This window comes from Chrysoperla carnea, chromosome 2 (assembly GCF_905475395.1).
Source record: "Chrysoperla carnea chromosome 2, inChrCarn1.1, whole genome shotgun sequence".
Classification (NCBI taxonomy): Eukaryota; Metazoa; Arthropoda; class Insecta; order Neuroptera; family Chrysopidae; genus Chrysoperla; species Chrysoperla carnea.
Genome location: NC_058338.1, coordinates 74218437 through 74233718, shown reverse-complemented (window position 1 = coordinate 74233718; position 15282 = coordinate 74218437). Strand labels below are relative to the sequence as shown.

The 15282-nt window shown below is 28.5% G+C and overlaps 1 protein-coding gene across 2 annotated transcripts in view; it reads left to right on the top strand.

Annotated features, from left to right (window-relative positions):
* The window catches only part of LOC123293593 (serine/threonine-protein kinase minibrain), a 619645-nt gene that overhangs the window by 422907 nt on the left and 181456 nt on the right, over positions 1-15282 (top strand). The window contains exon 1 of one of the 2 annotated variants that reach the window (XM_044874464.1): positions 8859-8968. The exons of the other annotated variant lie outside the window; for it this stretch is intronic. Coding sequence (XP_044730399.1) covers positions 8905-8968 — 64 coding nt within the window. The 5' untranslated portion in view covers positions 8859-8904. Of the gene's footprint in view, positions 1-8858; positions 8969-15282 lie in introns of those variants that run through there. 2 annotated transcript variants of the gene reach the window in all.

Genomic DNA, 15282 nt, shown 5'->3' with positions numbered 1-15282 from the left:
ATTGGTATTGGCGCTTTAATCTTATGGGAATTGAATCTCGGTCAAATTTTTTTATATTGCGAGATTTGGTAAATCTTGGGATATCCTGGTCACTAGTCTCAATAGGCACGAGGAACACCAAATGCTAAAGTTTCTGATCGTGCAAAATTAGACGGGTTTTTCAAAAATATTAGAAAAAAGTTCACATTTCAACGCTCATAATTCAAAAACGTTTGAATTTTGTCCATTGAGACTCTTGATAAGGATGCTAAAGTCTGCATTAAATCGCAATATGATCAAATTTGACTAAATAGAGTTATCAAAAATTAATTTAACATTACTTAATTTAATTAACTTAATGTGGAAGATATTGATTTGGATCCTAAACTTCAAATATACGACGGCTTGTTATATAATGTACCCATGTTGATAGACATCTATATTATATATCATGTAATTATATTGAGTGGTAGTGAGATTAATATAAATACCATCCGTATGTCATATAATAATCGTAGAACATCATACGTTATTGATTAAATTGAGTTTAGAAATAATTCATATCATTACACTATGGTAATTAAAAGTCATTGTAGTCCAAGGAAATGGGAGATTTGGTTACTTTAATTCTGAAACAAATAGTTTCTCAACGTAAAGTTGTAGGTTTTTTAGTTTGTAAAAGGATTTTCGAGACTAGTACTTTCACAGCACCTGGAAAATTTTATATATGTACAGGGTTCTTTTATAAGTTTACGTATGCTTCAAGAAAAATGCGTCAAGCAAAAAATATTAGATGTGTAGCCGCAAATCCTTCGCAGGCATTAAACTAGACCCATGCTTTCAAGCTCAATGAAAAGCTCACTTCATTCCATAACTTTTAGTCGAAAGATGGACACTTTCAATAAATACATGCAGGTAATCTGTTCAATCTGTAGTGTCAAGAAGGCAGGGTTCCAAGACTTACACAATTTTAGTACAGTAATTTTGCCATTTTGGTAAAATTTACGTCCAAAATTGGTTATGCATTATGCATAGGTATCCATAGCTAGTTTTGAATATAAATAGTACAAAAATGTAAAATTCGTACACTATATTAAATAAAACTAATGTAAGGTAGGATAATATATCATGGTTACCATGGATATGGCACACACACACAAAGCATATCTGATTTTGTTACGTGACGGTTTTTGCCAGTTTACTCATCAAGAAGAGCCGCGTTAAGGAACACCGAAAAAAAATATTTTTACTCTTAATAATATATTATTTTTCATAATATTAAAAAAAAAAAAACGATGTTATCGAAAAAAAAATTTATTTATTTTTATTTTTCCATTTGATAAATGTCATGGTAAGAAAAACATTTTATTTTTTGAAATATATAAAGAGCTTTCTTTCGTTCAAGGTTATCCTAAACAAAACAAGAGGAGTTTCGTCATGCGTCGTCTCATATAAAACTGATGTTATATAAATAACTGTGAAAATCAAATTGATATTATTAAAATTTTGTTTTTCACAAACATAATTTTACCAGCTTTTTTTTTTAACAAATTGAATGGCATTTAATATTTCGATACGATTAATTGAATTTTAATATAGTTATTTATCGAAATATTTGCATAGTTCATAAATTGTGTAGGGATATTGATATTTTAAAATACCTACTAGCTATATGTAGAAGGACATCAGATAATTTTTTTAGATACAAAAAAAGTTCTATTTTCACCGGAACTTAACTTTTTGGATTTTTTTTTTAGGACGTAAAGATTCTGTGTTACTAATGTCGTTAAAACTGCAAAATAATGTACTAGATAAATGGAAAAATGAAAAAATATTCGATATGATATATATTCAAAAATTTAAGTTTGGATCGGCCCTATGGGGGACGAAATCTGTATGTAAAGGTCAAGGTCAAGTGCGACTCAGGGAACCACAAAATTGTACACGCAGGGCATCGTATCATCGTACAAGAAATAATACTAAAACAAAGTATTGTTTATTTTTGTCATTGTTGTTATAAGGGCATTCTATCAAATTTTTATTTTCTTGCTATTGTTGTCCTATAACTAAGGGTTATAGGATTCCGTTGGTTACCCTTCGGCAACGGAGAACTAAAAAGTAAATATTCGTTTCACACAACCCACAAACACACAATAGTAAGCTAAGCACGTTTTTAAGAGATCTTCGCACCATATTTTTTTTTTACAGTATTCAGGTGCGATAAATAGATTTGGAGCAAACAATAGGAAGCTTTCTATTTGTCTCACAAAAAAAACAGTACTTATTCTGCAAATTTCATCAAAAAATTAAAAGGCTCGTCTTAAAGTGCATTCATAACTCAGATATCATCCTTTTAATCATTTTCTCGTAATATAGTTAAAAAAAAGAAAACTAAGCAGGTTGTGAATTACAATTTGAGCAATTCGTGTCCTTGGGACATTTTTTACCATTTCGTACGTATTTTGTAATTTCCCCTAATATCAATAATTGCACTTAAAAATTTATCAAATCATTACTCTGAAGTTATATGTAATAAGAAAATTATTGTTTAAAAAAGTTTAAAGTTCATTATTTTATTATAATAATAATAATAATAAAAATCAAAAGGACACTAAATTGTTAAAATACTTTACTTTTCTTATCTTTTATATTTATCATTTAAAAAAAAATGTGGTAGTTCACTTTTGCGCATCAATTACTTTGATGATTCTCATTATTTTTAATTTACATAAAATATTCATTTTTTATTTGTATATAAAGCTGCCTTCACATAACATTAAAAGTTTTATTTTTACGGAATAATAAAAACAAGGAAAAATTTATTTTTATATCATGTATATGAAATATACCAAGCTATATTAAGTTTAGTCCCAAGTTTGTAACGCTTAAAAATATTGATACTCTAAACCAGGGCTTCTTAAACTTTTGTAATTCACGACCCCATTTATGATTGCGAGTTTCTTGACGACCCCATACAAATATAAAAGAAAAATAAATTAATATTTTTTGATCATTTATTTATTAGGTAACAATATACATATACATATGAAAATATATAAGTTTAGAATTCGTTTTGAAACATACAAAAATCTAAAATTAAAAATTGCACAAAAGATTATAAAATTGTATTTATTATAGTTTCAAAAATAAAAGTGGATTCTGACCGTCTTAATTCTCTCGAATATATTCAAGTAGTTGCGTGGTTAGTATTAAATTAAAGTATAAGTTAAAAATTTAATGAGATGGATGTGCCTGTTTTTTATTGCATAACAAATCAAATCTTGGTGGAATGTTTGAAACTGCTGGACGTAAGACCTCTTCAACATTTTTTATCGCTGGACGATATTGGGATTTAATATGTGTTAAAGCTGTTTCTTCAGCATTAATACCTAGAAATTTTGTTGATAATTATTTCTAGGGATTATTTCGGCTTTTAGAGATTGACAAAAATAAATTTATATTTTTTATTAATTCCAATAACATTTCATAATTCATAGTAAATGTTATTCAATTTATTATAATACTCTTAATAGAAATGCAGGTACAAACAATCTTTCCGAACTAGAAGATTTTATGATATATTTATCTACGATAATTGTTATTTTATCTTTATAACAATAATTTTACAAGTTAAAAAACATTTTCTGTTAAATTGTATTTTTACCTCTCGCGACCCCAGAATTTTGCTACGCAACCCCAAATGGGGTCGCGACCCATAGTTTAAGAAGCCCTGAAACAAAATTTTGGTAATGTGTTCATAAAATCACCTAATTAGCCCACTTCCTGTCTGTCGTCTGTCCACCTGTCATCACGATAACTCAAAAACGAAAAGAAATATCATGCCGAAATCTTTATAGCGTGCTATGGACGTAAAAAGTGAGATTGAGTTCGTGAATGAGCAACATAGGTCAATTGGAACATTTTTTTTGAAACATTTTTTCGTAAACATCACTGTTTAGCCGTGAGAGAGCAAATTATGCGCAAATTGTATAGTATGTATTATATGGGAAAATCAGATATGTATGTGTGACATGTATGAATGTGTAATGTGACAGTGGAATCAACACAGTCTATACATGGTATTTCAACAATTAAATCAGTCAATTGTTTGTTTTCACTTGTTTAAATATATATTTTTAATCACACTTTTCTTTAGAACGCGATGGTAAAATTTTTAGAGACATTTCCGTTTCGTTTAAATGAATTTCAATTCGGTATGCACGGTTTTTGTACTAGGTGCAACAATAATAATACAGATACAGGGATACATTTCATTAAGGGGGAAAAACGCAATATTTAAGGAATTTGTGAATGTCTACAGCGTTTTTCAAAAGCTATAGAGAAATGAAATTTTGCATGTAAGTTGAGGATAACTTTCCAACCCTTTTTCTCACCTTTTTTCAATAAAAATCATCTCGCGGAAGAAGTTGTTGGTACCCAATAAGCTTCAGGCTTCGAAAGAATTTTAGTAGGATCGATGATCCATTTGAGTAGCCTTTGCTAAAAAACCTTGTGAAATATGCCTTATGAAAATTTATACAAATATACAACATACATTGTATACATACAAAGTACTTAACATTATCTTAATGATTAATGACGATTTACTTAATCAATAAAAAAAATTTTATTTGATTGATTGTATTTATAACATACTGTAGCCACGACGCGAGTCCACGATTACTTACATTTGTTCCTACATATGTATAAATATGTATTATGTGTATGCATGCATGTAGGTTTGAAACATGCTGTACTGGATATGACCTTAAAGAACAGACCAATACCTTTTTGATCCTTTTTGAAAAGCTGATATGTTTCTAAAACTTTTTCTGAGTAATCTTCTTTGAAAAAAGACAACATGTTTTTGCAACTTTTGTGATTTGTTACCATTTCCTATGTGTGATTTATAGAAGCCACTCATTATTTATTAAATAAAATCTTTTATTTTCGAAAAAATCATAGTTTTTGTAATATGTTTTTGGTCAAAAATGTGTGAAATTTTGGAAAACTTAAAATCTTAAATAATCCAAGCATCGTTCATTTTCCACCACTGGTCAAATTTGTGGCAAATAAGTCCTTGTAAAGCATTATTTTAGATGTGCGTAGAATTAACATGCAACCTGCAAATCAAGATATTGATCAGCCTTAAAAGCCTTGAAACTAGCCTTGATCTTCGCGTTCGTCTTGAAAGTACTGTGAGAGCAAGGTCAAAACCAAGACACACTTGTTCTACTCATCAAGACAATACCAGTACCGAAACCTAGTAATCAAGACTTTTAACAAAGAACAAAATCGAACTAAAAAACTAAACCTGACAATATTTTTTTAGGGGTATTTTCAATTTGGAAATAAACTAATTCATTGTTTATAGTAAATAGCAATAAAAAGTAATACTAAAGCAGAATTAGAAACAAGCAGCCATGTGTAAAAGTGAGTTCAGTGCTAAAAGTGCTAAAGATCAAGACTTCGTGATTTTGCTCTTTCTTTATTCATCACTAGAATATTTATATTTTGTCCCAGCTCAATTTGCTAATCCAATAAAACATACAGATACATTTTGAAATACAAATAAAGCCTTGTTTAGTCTTGAAAGATAGAGAGATGAAAATGTAGGTCAACTAGTGAGCTTTATAAAAAATAAATAAATAATAAACGAAAAAAAAAGTTTTCCCTAAACATATTTTTCACGTATTACGTTGATAGCACAACTTTTTTTTGCTTTCAAAAGTTTCAATTGCTTTCAAAAGTATCCTTAATAGTCTAAATATTTCCAAAACAGGTGCTTTATATCGCGTTCCAGCCGCCATACCATTTCAAATTTAATATACTTTCTAAATGGTAGTAACAACTAATGTCAAAAGCTCATAGTTTTTGAACTGAACTACAAAAATTTTGCATTTTTTTCTTGGATTACGCAGATAGCACACTCCCATTCCCCTAAAGGGTCCAAATATCATACCAAAACAAGTGAAAATAAACAATTGACTAAGTTAATTGTTGAAATACCATGTATAGACAATGTTGATTACGCATTCCTTTGTTTTTTACGTCATGTTAGTAAAGAAAGATAAACAAACACACACATACATAATATATGCAACGTATAATTTTAAAGTGTTATACAATAGATACTTGTATATACATACTATATAATGTTTCTAAGATAATTTGCGTTCTCACGGGTAAACCTTGATGTTAACGAAATAATGTTCCTAACAAAAGTTGTTAATTTTTTTATAAGGAACTTTTTACAAGATGGGTCCGTAGGACCTATAGGTCATAGACCTACTGTCAAGGTATTGACCATGTTACTCATTTACGAATTGTATCTTCCTTTTTACATCCTGAGGACGCTTTAAAAATTTCAGCTTGATATCGTTATTGAGTTATCGTGGTTACAGACAGACAGACAGACAACCGGAAATGTTCTAATTAGGTGATTTTATGAACACATATACCAAAATTTTGTTCGTATCATCAAAATTCTTAAGCGTTTCAAACTTTTAAGGGAAATAATAAACTTAACATAACTTGATACATTTCATATATACTTGGTATAAAAACAGCTTTACATATCGTTTTGCGATTTTAATTTTAATTAACTGGCGTAAAAAGCTTTTGATTTTTATTTTCGGAATGAAAACAATACCTCTCTATCAGTAATTGTCTAATAATAAAATAAAATATTTTAATTCATTTCATTCAAGTATGAAACATTGGCGTGCAGAGATATACAATACAAACACAGAGCTCAGTACATACTTAAAAACCAGTTCACTGTTCAAAAAAAATTTAATTATTATTGGGTCAAATATAATAAGACAATGACTATGCATGCACTGTCTCTACGTAGTAGTTCTAAAGTAAAAGTGTAGGAACAATATTTTTAGAATAGGAGGGTTGTTGTTTTAAAGTGAAATTAAATAAGTTGTGAATATTGTGTGTTCGCGTCCGCTAACTAAAATAAAAGTGTTTCATTTGTGTTATGTATTAATTTGTGTCATCAACAACGTTTTGTGTATACTGTTGTTTAATGTTTTTAATTTTAAATGTATTTGTGTGGTAATTATAATTATTAGTTTTTGCAATTAGTATTCGAAATTGTTTTTCGAGTATTCGAATATAGAGTGATTATTGTTTATTTACGAGTTTTTAAAGTTTAATTAAATGTAAAATTTCTGTTAACTGTTGCTAGCTGGGATTTGAATGCTCTGATAAATTTTTCAAGGCTGGTAAAATATAAATAATTAATCTTATACAGATTTCAAAGCTCTTAAAATCTATGATGACTTTGAAAATAAGTGTGGGAATTTAAACAAATTTGAAGGATTTTCAAATCAACCATCTACTTTCAAATACATTTCTTGATTAATAGGCTTTTGTCCTTTCGTTTAAATTTGATAATGTGCGAGAATAGATGACAAGATTTGAAATCAAAACTAAAATCGATTGATAAACATTAAATATATAAGCAATTATATAATTTTTTTCTAGTTCATTCTTGCAAAACAACTTTTGATATGTAGTCTCTAAGTTCAGGTTATGACGTCATCAAGTGTTATTTTCCTTTCTATTTGTACATTAAAATTCTTCACATTTTCATTTTGGCTAGATAACAAACGTCCTTTGAAGCAAGAAAAAAATTTAGGACAAAGGCCCATTCATCCTTACCTTACAATTATGATACTAAATCTAAAAACGGCAATAACTGTACCATCTCCACCATAAATATATTTGGAACTTGCTTGTATATGATAAATATAACTGTGTGTAAGCTTAGCCCAGAATACAAACAGAACATTTTGCGGTTTTTATAGACACAGTTGAATCAATTAGGTTGTACAATAATCCCTGAGACTTTAAGCGAATTTCCGAAGGAAATGGAATTGTTGTTTTTGTACTGAGTGGAATTTTGAAAATTTTTTTCCAAATGTTCATCGATCCTACTTAATAGATGTCAAAAAAGACCATCGTTTAAATTTATTTATTAATATATCTACGTATCTATTTGTTTATGTGTCTGTAAACTCTCTAGAGGGTCGAAATTTAAGTACGGTTTGAAAAGAATTTGATACCAAGAAGGGTCTTGGTATTTGAAAGGTCAAGTTCGTTAATGAAAAAAATCGACAAATAAACAAGGGATTGGGTAGTGCGCAAAATACATAATTTTGAATTTTTTCAAAATAAAAAATATTAATGTATTTTTTGATCAGTTTTAAGCAAAAAAGTACTCTTGCGAAATTTTCTCTTGACGCTTAGTTCTCGAAATTAAAAATTCGATATTCGATTTTAAGAAAAATTATTGCAGCTCTTCAGCTACGGATTTTTTTATTGTCATATAGCTACGAGATCAAAATCTTAAATCTTAAAATTGATTCATGACATGTCAATTTTTTTTGCATCTCACCCTCTGATTGGTTGACTTAAAATATACGTTGAAATCGGCAATTATTTTCAAAGTAATCATAACTTGAACCTTATAAAGAAATCACCTATTTATAATATGTATAAGGCAATAATTGTTTTATATTTATTTACAAATATTTAAATAAATTGTTTATAATTATTATCAAAATTCAATGTTTTATTTAAAATGTTATTGATATTTTAGTTGGAATCGGCTGCTGTGCAATCCATATAAAAAGTAAACGCGTGTTGTATGTTACATATTTGGTTTGGTGTTGTTAACTATTTACATTTTATAAGTGATTTTATTAAAAACAAAAATATTAAATGAATATTTAAAATGAATCGATATAGTATTTTGTAATAATGCAATGATGTTATACAATTAAAATATACAAATATAATTTTATTTATAATAATAATAAAGTTAATTGTTGTAAATAAAATAAATATTTTTGTGAAATGATATGTGTGGAGCAGTTAAATAATACCGTTCATATTAATAATAATGATAATATGTTAATTTATGTTGCTGTGAATAATAATTCTCAGACATCATGGCATTTACATTGGCAGCAAGGTATGTATACTCTTTGTTTTTAAGGTATACTTGTGGACAAAAAAAGTCAAATTTACAAAATTTAAAAAAACCCCTGATATATTTTTCAGGTGTGGAACCCTAAACTGGCACTTGAAACATATATAAGAACACTCTCCATTATATTAACATTTTCCTTAATACATTTTGAAGATCGTCGCCAATTTTTTCGGATACGGAATCCTAAACTCGCATTTAAACATAGCTAAGAACACTCTCTACGATGCCACAGACAGACACACACACATAGCGGTCAAATTTATGACTGCCCCTTTTTTTAGTTCGGGTTGTATTTTTCAACCTCCAAATACATTTTATGTACAGCAAAGTGTCACATTTTTTTGCCCACAAGAATACATTTTACGCTTTAAGCTCTCATTTTACGGCTCTTTTAACGCTTTAAGCTCATAAGTCTATTAACTTGTGATAATTGTTAGCGCAATTCTTATCTCAAGCATTCCATCTGAAGAGGAACTTAATTTTTAAATAATGAATATGAATAATGAATAATGAATTTGAGCAACCGTGCGAGTATCCCGAATAAATTTTAAGCACTGGAAAATAAATTACACTGTAAGAATTTCGGAAAAAAGCAAATAGAAGCTCTGACGTACAATGGCTTATTAAATAAAAATATAACCCTGGTTTTTGAATAAAAAAGTTTATTTTTACCCCTGACTTGGGACTCTTTTCAAAAGTGTATTTAAAGTTGAGTTTGAATTTCAGTTTACGTAAAATGTTTGGCTTCTATCCCCCATAAAGAAGTAATATTTTTAACACTCACCACAAATAAGTTGCGGATTGCTTATGGTTTGCTTTTTTTAATTTAAATTGTTGTTTAAATCCATCCACAATTGGCGGAGAAATCGTTGAACATACATAAGAAGTGGTTTAAAGATGAAAATGAGTTGGTTAATAATAGGGTATTATCGTTAGACAAAAATAAATTATGAAATTTGAAAAAAGTTAAAATTTATGTAAAAATATACTTAAATATTCTGATTTCAAGTCATAAAAGCACATTTTTCTTTCGAAATATCAAAATTAATTAATTTTTTAAACAGTATATCACGTGACCTAAAACGCGGGCAAGCCCTGCTGTGATGTCATATCGGTATGAGCCATAGACCACCAGTTAGTTTATTTAGACAGCTGGGTATAATATATCCACAGAAAATAAGTATTTATATTTATTATAATCAGGTGTCTATGAATTTATCCGTTAACCTTATCTGTGTTATTTCGTATAATGAATAATGATACCGATATTACTAAAATTTAATTTAATTTAAGTTTTTTACAAGAAAGCGTATGTATTTTTCCGAAATAAATTTTTGGTGGCTTTTTATTAGCAAAATCAACATTTTGAAGTACTTTTTCAAATATAGTAGAATACCCTATTAATCAATTCCGCATTTATCTACCCTTAGGACTGAAATGTGTTCAACTTTATATGATACCAACTTATATACCGAAGTATGTATACTTTATACATAAAAGAGCCTAAACTCTAAAGAAGTATCGAAATTGAAGTACCGTGTAAACATATCCTCCTGAAACGACCTTCCTCCTTTTTTTGTCGGTTAAAATTGTTTGATGTTAAACTAAACAATTAAATTATACAAAAAAGAAAATAAAAGTGTTTCAAAATAAAGAGAATTCAAGAAAATCAAAGAATGTTTTTCTATCAAAAATGTAATAGTTTTATGTACTAAAACTAAACAGTGTTTAATAAAATAATTATATATTATACAATAATACAATATAAATATAAACTTGTTATCAACGCTACAAAAACATTCAAACATACAAACATACATGCATACATACTTGTATATACATATATACTTATACACTAATACATGTATAATAAAATAATTGTATGAAAATATAACTAAACAACAAAATACAAGTTATTATAATAATAATTTTGTTTTATTAAAAAGTTACACATATTCATATATTACTTAAAACACTGTCATATACCGTATTGTCCAGTTTATTGGAATACCTATTCACAAAAACAATAGTTTTACTTAAAAACGACCATAGAATATTGTAATCGAATCGGATGGAATGTGATTCGCGACACAAAAATACTGACCTGAGCTCTACGATTTAAATATGAAATTACAAGGAGGATGTAAACATTACCTTAGAAAAAATAACGATAATATAAGGTAGTTAAACTTATTGTTATTTTAATAGTCGGTGTCAGCAGAGGAAACAACTCTTGACAGAACAGTTTGTTACATTAGCTTGGCTGATGCCGAATCCGAAAATAGCAATAAGTTTAACTACATTATATTATCGTTATTTGTTTACTTTTTAGTGCATATTAATTTGTTTTGGAAAAGTTGTTCTTTTGAAGTCGTTTTTCATTTTGATAAAAGTTTTTTTTATTTTGCGATTTTTAGTGAATCTGAAGTACACTAATTAATTTGTCACTAAAAAAAGAATCATCGAAATCGGTTGGCGTGATATTGAGTTATTCGTCCTCTTGTCATGCATACTTAATGCAAATTTAAGACTTTTATGGTTTTCTCATGGATGCCGTTATCAGAACTGAACAAAAATGAAATGAGGCCAGCTTTCACGGGAAGCACCAGCTTTCAAAAAGATAAAGAATTATCAAAATCGGTTCACCTAATCAAAAGTTCCGAGATAACACACATTAAAAAAAATAACCTCCTCCTTTTGTTTGAAGTCGGTTAAAAAATAGATCATCTGTTCTATAGTTTTTTGTTTGTTTATACCATGGAGATTTTTAAACCCTTTCTAACCGCCAAGGCAGAGTCATCTGTGATTTCTTGTTTTCCCAAAAGCCAAAAATGTTTTTAGAATCGTGTTGATAGCGTAACTGAAGATTCAAAATACTTCTAAAACTCAATCGAATAGAACAATCATCTCAATAAAGAAATTGTTACTACAATTCTATATTCAAGTAGATTTTAACATTATAAAGACATGTTTTAGTAAAAGTTAAAACTGAAATACATTAAAGTGATTTAACAATTTTTTTTACCAAAAAACAACTTGGTCAACAGAACAGAGAGTTTTTCTAATTTACAGATATGCTAATAGTTGTAATTCCCTGGAATAGTCTAATAACCTTGGAAGCCATTATAAAATGGGTTAATGATTTAACCAGCCTATTGTTGTGACTCTTATTTGAACATAAACTCTTTAGATGACTGACATTGTGTTCAGATGACCTTGTCTATAACAAACTTATAAATCAGTTAAAATTGATTTCATTAAAAATTAAGTAAGTTCCGGCTCAAATGTTACGTTTTTAAAGATTGTTGTTTACAGTTTGGTAACCAATTTGTTAGCCATTTATAAAATATGAAGTAAGAAGAGTTTTTATGGACGTTCTTATGAATAGAAAAAAGAGGGAATGTACTATGTCTGATGCGCGCCTAATCATATCATTTGATCTGTGTTTGTATATTTGTATACATGAACAAAGCCGGTCAGTCTGATCATTGTGCATCACTTGAAGCTGTACTTTTCACACGCAGTACATTTTCTCGCAGGACGTTATTTTGTTTTATACATAATAACGTCCACAAAAACTCTTCTTACTTCTTATATTACTTATTTCATATATAAATGGCTAACCAGAGGGTTTCCTAACGGCGTATGTTGAGTGAAAATTTATATAGTGAAATGATGATGTGATTTGGAGCTTTATATTGATATTTTTTTACACCATCGTATATAACCAACCGGCAGCTACCAGTTCATGGGTCGAATTTACCAAAACTTTTTATTGGCGGCCTTGTTATTTTCTGCTTTTATTATAATATTAATAAAAGTAATATATTCTATGTTAAATAAAAAAAGGGTAATTTTTTCACTATCTCTGGAATGAGACATTATCAATCAAAATGTGCATAATTAACTAGCTAGAGGTATACCGAGTTTAAAAAATTAGATCCTTTTTTATGTATCTCGAAAACTATTCTTACCATTTTTCAAAAATAACGTATCATTAACTTATGACGAATTTTTTGATACCAAGAAAACTGTTCTTTCTCGATTTGTTGAAAAGATAAGCAAAAAAGTGTGTGTACTGTTGTTACAAATATTGCTCGAATATAGTAACATGTTTTTTATGAATTTGACTATCACCAGTGAACTACCTTAAATTAACATCTCTGTATACAGACTTACATACATATATAATACAAAAACAATTTTCCGCGTTGAACTTTTTTTTTTTTTTTTGATAAAACATGAACAACGGCGCCAGTTAAGTGTTATACTGATGTGGTATTTTATAATTCATGGAATACTCAAAACTATATTGTATTTTATTTATATACATACATGTACATGATGGAGTATGATGTGTGTGTATGTGGAGGTTACATAACTTATTTAAATAAATGTTATCTAATAATTCCTTTGGTAATATTTGTTTTATTTAGTTTTTTTTTATGTGTTGTTATTATTTTGTGTTAATAATACTCTCTTTATAAATTTTTTTTTACTTTTTAAATATTAAAATGTATGTAAGCACAAAAATTATTCGTCATTGTCAGTCACATGACAAACATGCATGCTCAACGATTAATTGTATGATGTTTAGTCATTATATTATCGCATAATAAAAATATTTCTTTTTATATATTTATGTTTTTATAGGTTTAGGGCCAGATAGTCTTTTGTAGAATGGCTAGAAATTTGAGAGGTTGTTTCCAAGGTCATAACTAACAAATTTTTCTTTGACAAAAATTTTCGTATCGGATATCTTAAAAAATATTTTATAATTAATAATTAAAATTAAAAAATTATTTTATTCTATAAAGTAGGGTTTCCTTTGCCTGTCACTTGCAAAACTGCAACTTTAACTACATTTCAATGTTAATTTAAAAAAAATTTTCCATTTTTAATTGAATTATTTTCAGATTTAATATCACTTAAATTTCTATGAATATAATAAATATAACAATGGCGCTCTTGGAACCCCGTACTCAATAGAAACGAGGAAGTTTACGTTTACTTTTTCGTTTTAGTTTACTTTTTCGATTAATTAAACAGCCCAACACCATGTCCAGTAGTTCTGAAATGCAGAAGTAAAACAAAAATAAAGCTTGCAATTTGAAAAAAAATTACTTGAAGATATATGGTCTGTTTACTGGAATTGTGAACACCATAAGTGAATTCGTAAAATTAATCTCATATGCAACGATCTCTGCAAAACTTTCAGAAAGCAGATTACATCGGTAATGTACATGAATGGACTCTCCACTCAACTTAATTAATGAGGTGTTGTCCAGAAATATTTTAAAATTATAACTATAACTAATAACACTTAAGCTCCTTGGAAGCAAGGGGGGGGGCAATAGATCAAACTGATCGCAAAAATATTTAAACTTACCTGTTAGTCGAATCTTATCTGATGAGTTCAGTTCGTCTATTTTAACCTTGCTGCCCAATTATTTAGAAAGTTGAAAGAACAGACATGACCATGAGAATTTTCGGTGTTGAAAAAATTTATATCAGGAAAAAAGAGGCCTAGAAAAAAAAGACCGAAAAATAAAACAAAATTTTATAGGTTTGAAGTGTTGTTGTAATTACAGTTGAGTTGGTTGGGTTGAGTTTGTCGACTATGGAGAAGTGGATTAGGTTCTTTTTAGCCGTTGCGTTCAAAAATGTAATACTTTACACAAATTTTTTTGGGTCTATTTTTTTCTAATCCCAAATGACTTAGATCTATAAAAATTGACTGTAAATCGTTCAGCATTCTCCTTTTTAACTTTAAATTTACTCCTTCAATCCTCGACTTTTCTATACTCATCACCAGTTAAGGCTTTAGTTGATATTCTTTGATCAAATACCATCAAACCATTTGATTAAAAACTATGTTTTTTGATATATCTTAAAGCGATACACACATACACTAAATAAGGGTGTAAAATTTCCCTTTTAAAACGTTTTGATAATCTCGACATCAAGTCAAAATATTTTAAAACATTATACAAAGTGTTTAATTTTGTAGTAAATGTATACATTATGTGTGATATCACTTTTCAAGTATTTTTAGTTTAAAACTCCACTCGTTTTCTTTGTCTCATGGATGTATTATAGCGTGAGATGTGTTTTTCATGTTACGTTGAAGGGTGGTTTTCACATTCTAATCAGTTTTTGTTTTTAAAAATTATTCAGAGACTATCAACTCTGTATACTATTTGTTTGCAGGTCTAGAACTGGCGTGGCATTTGTTATTCATTTCAAAACGATTACGTGGTGCCTATCCCCCTTTTTTCCTCAACGAAAATTTACAT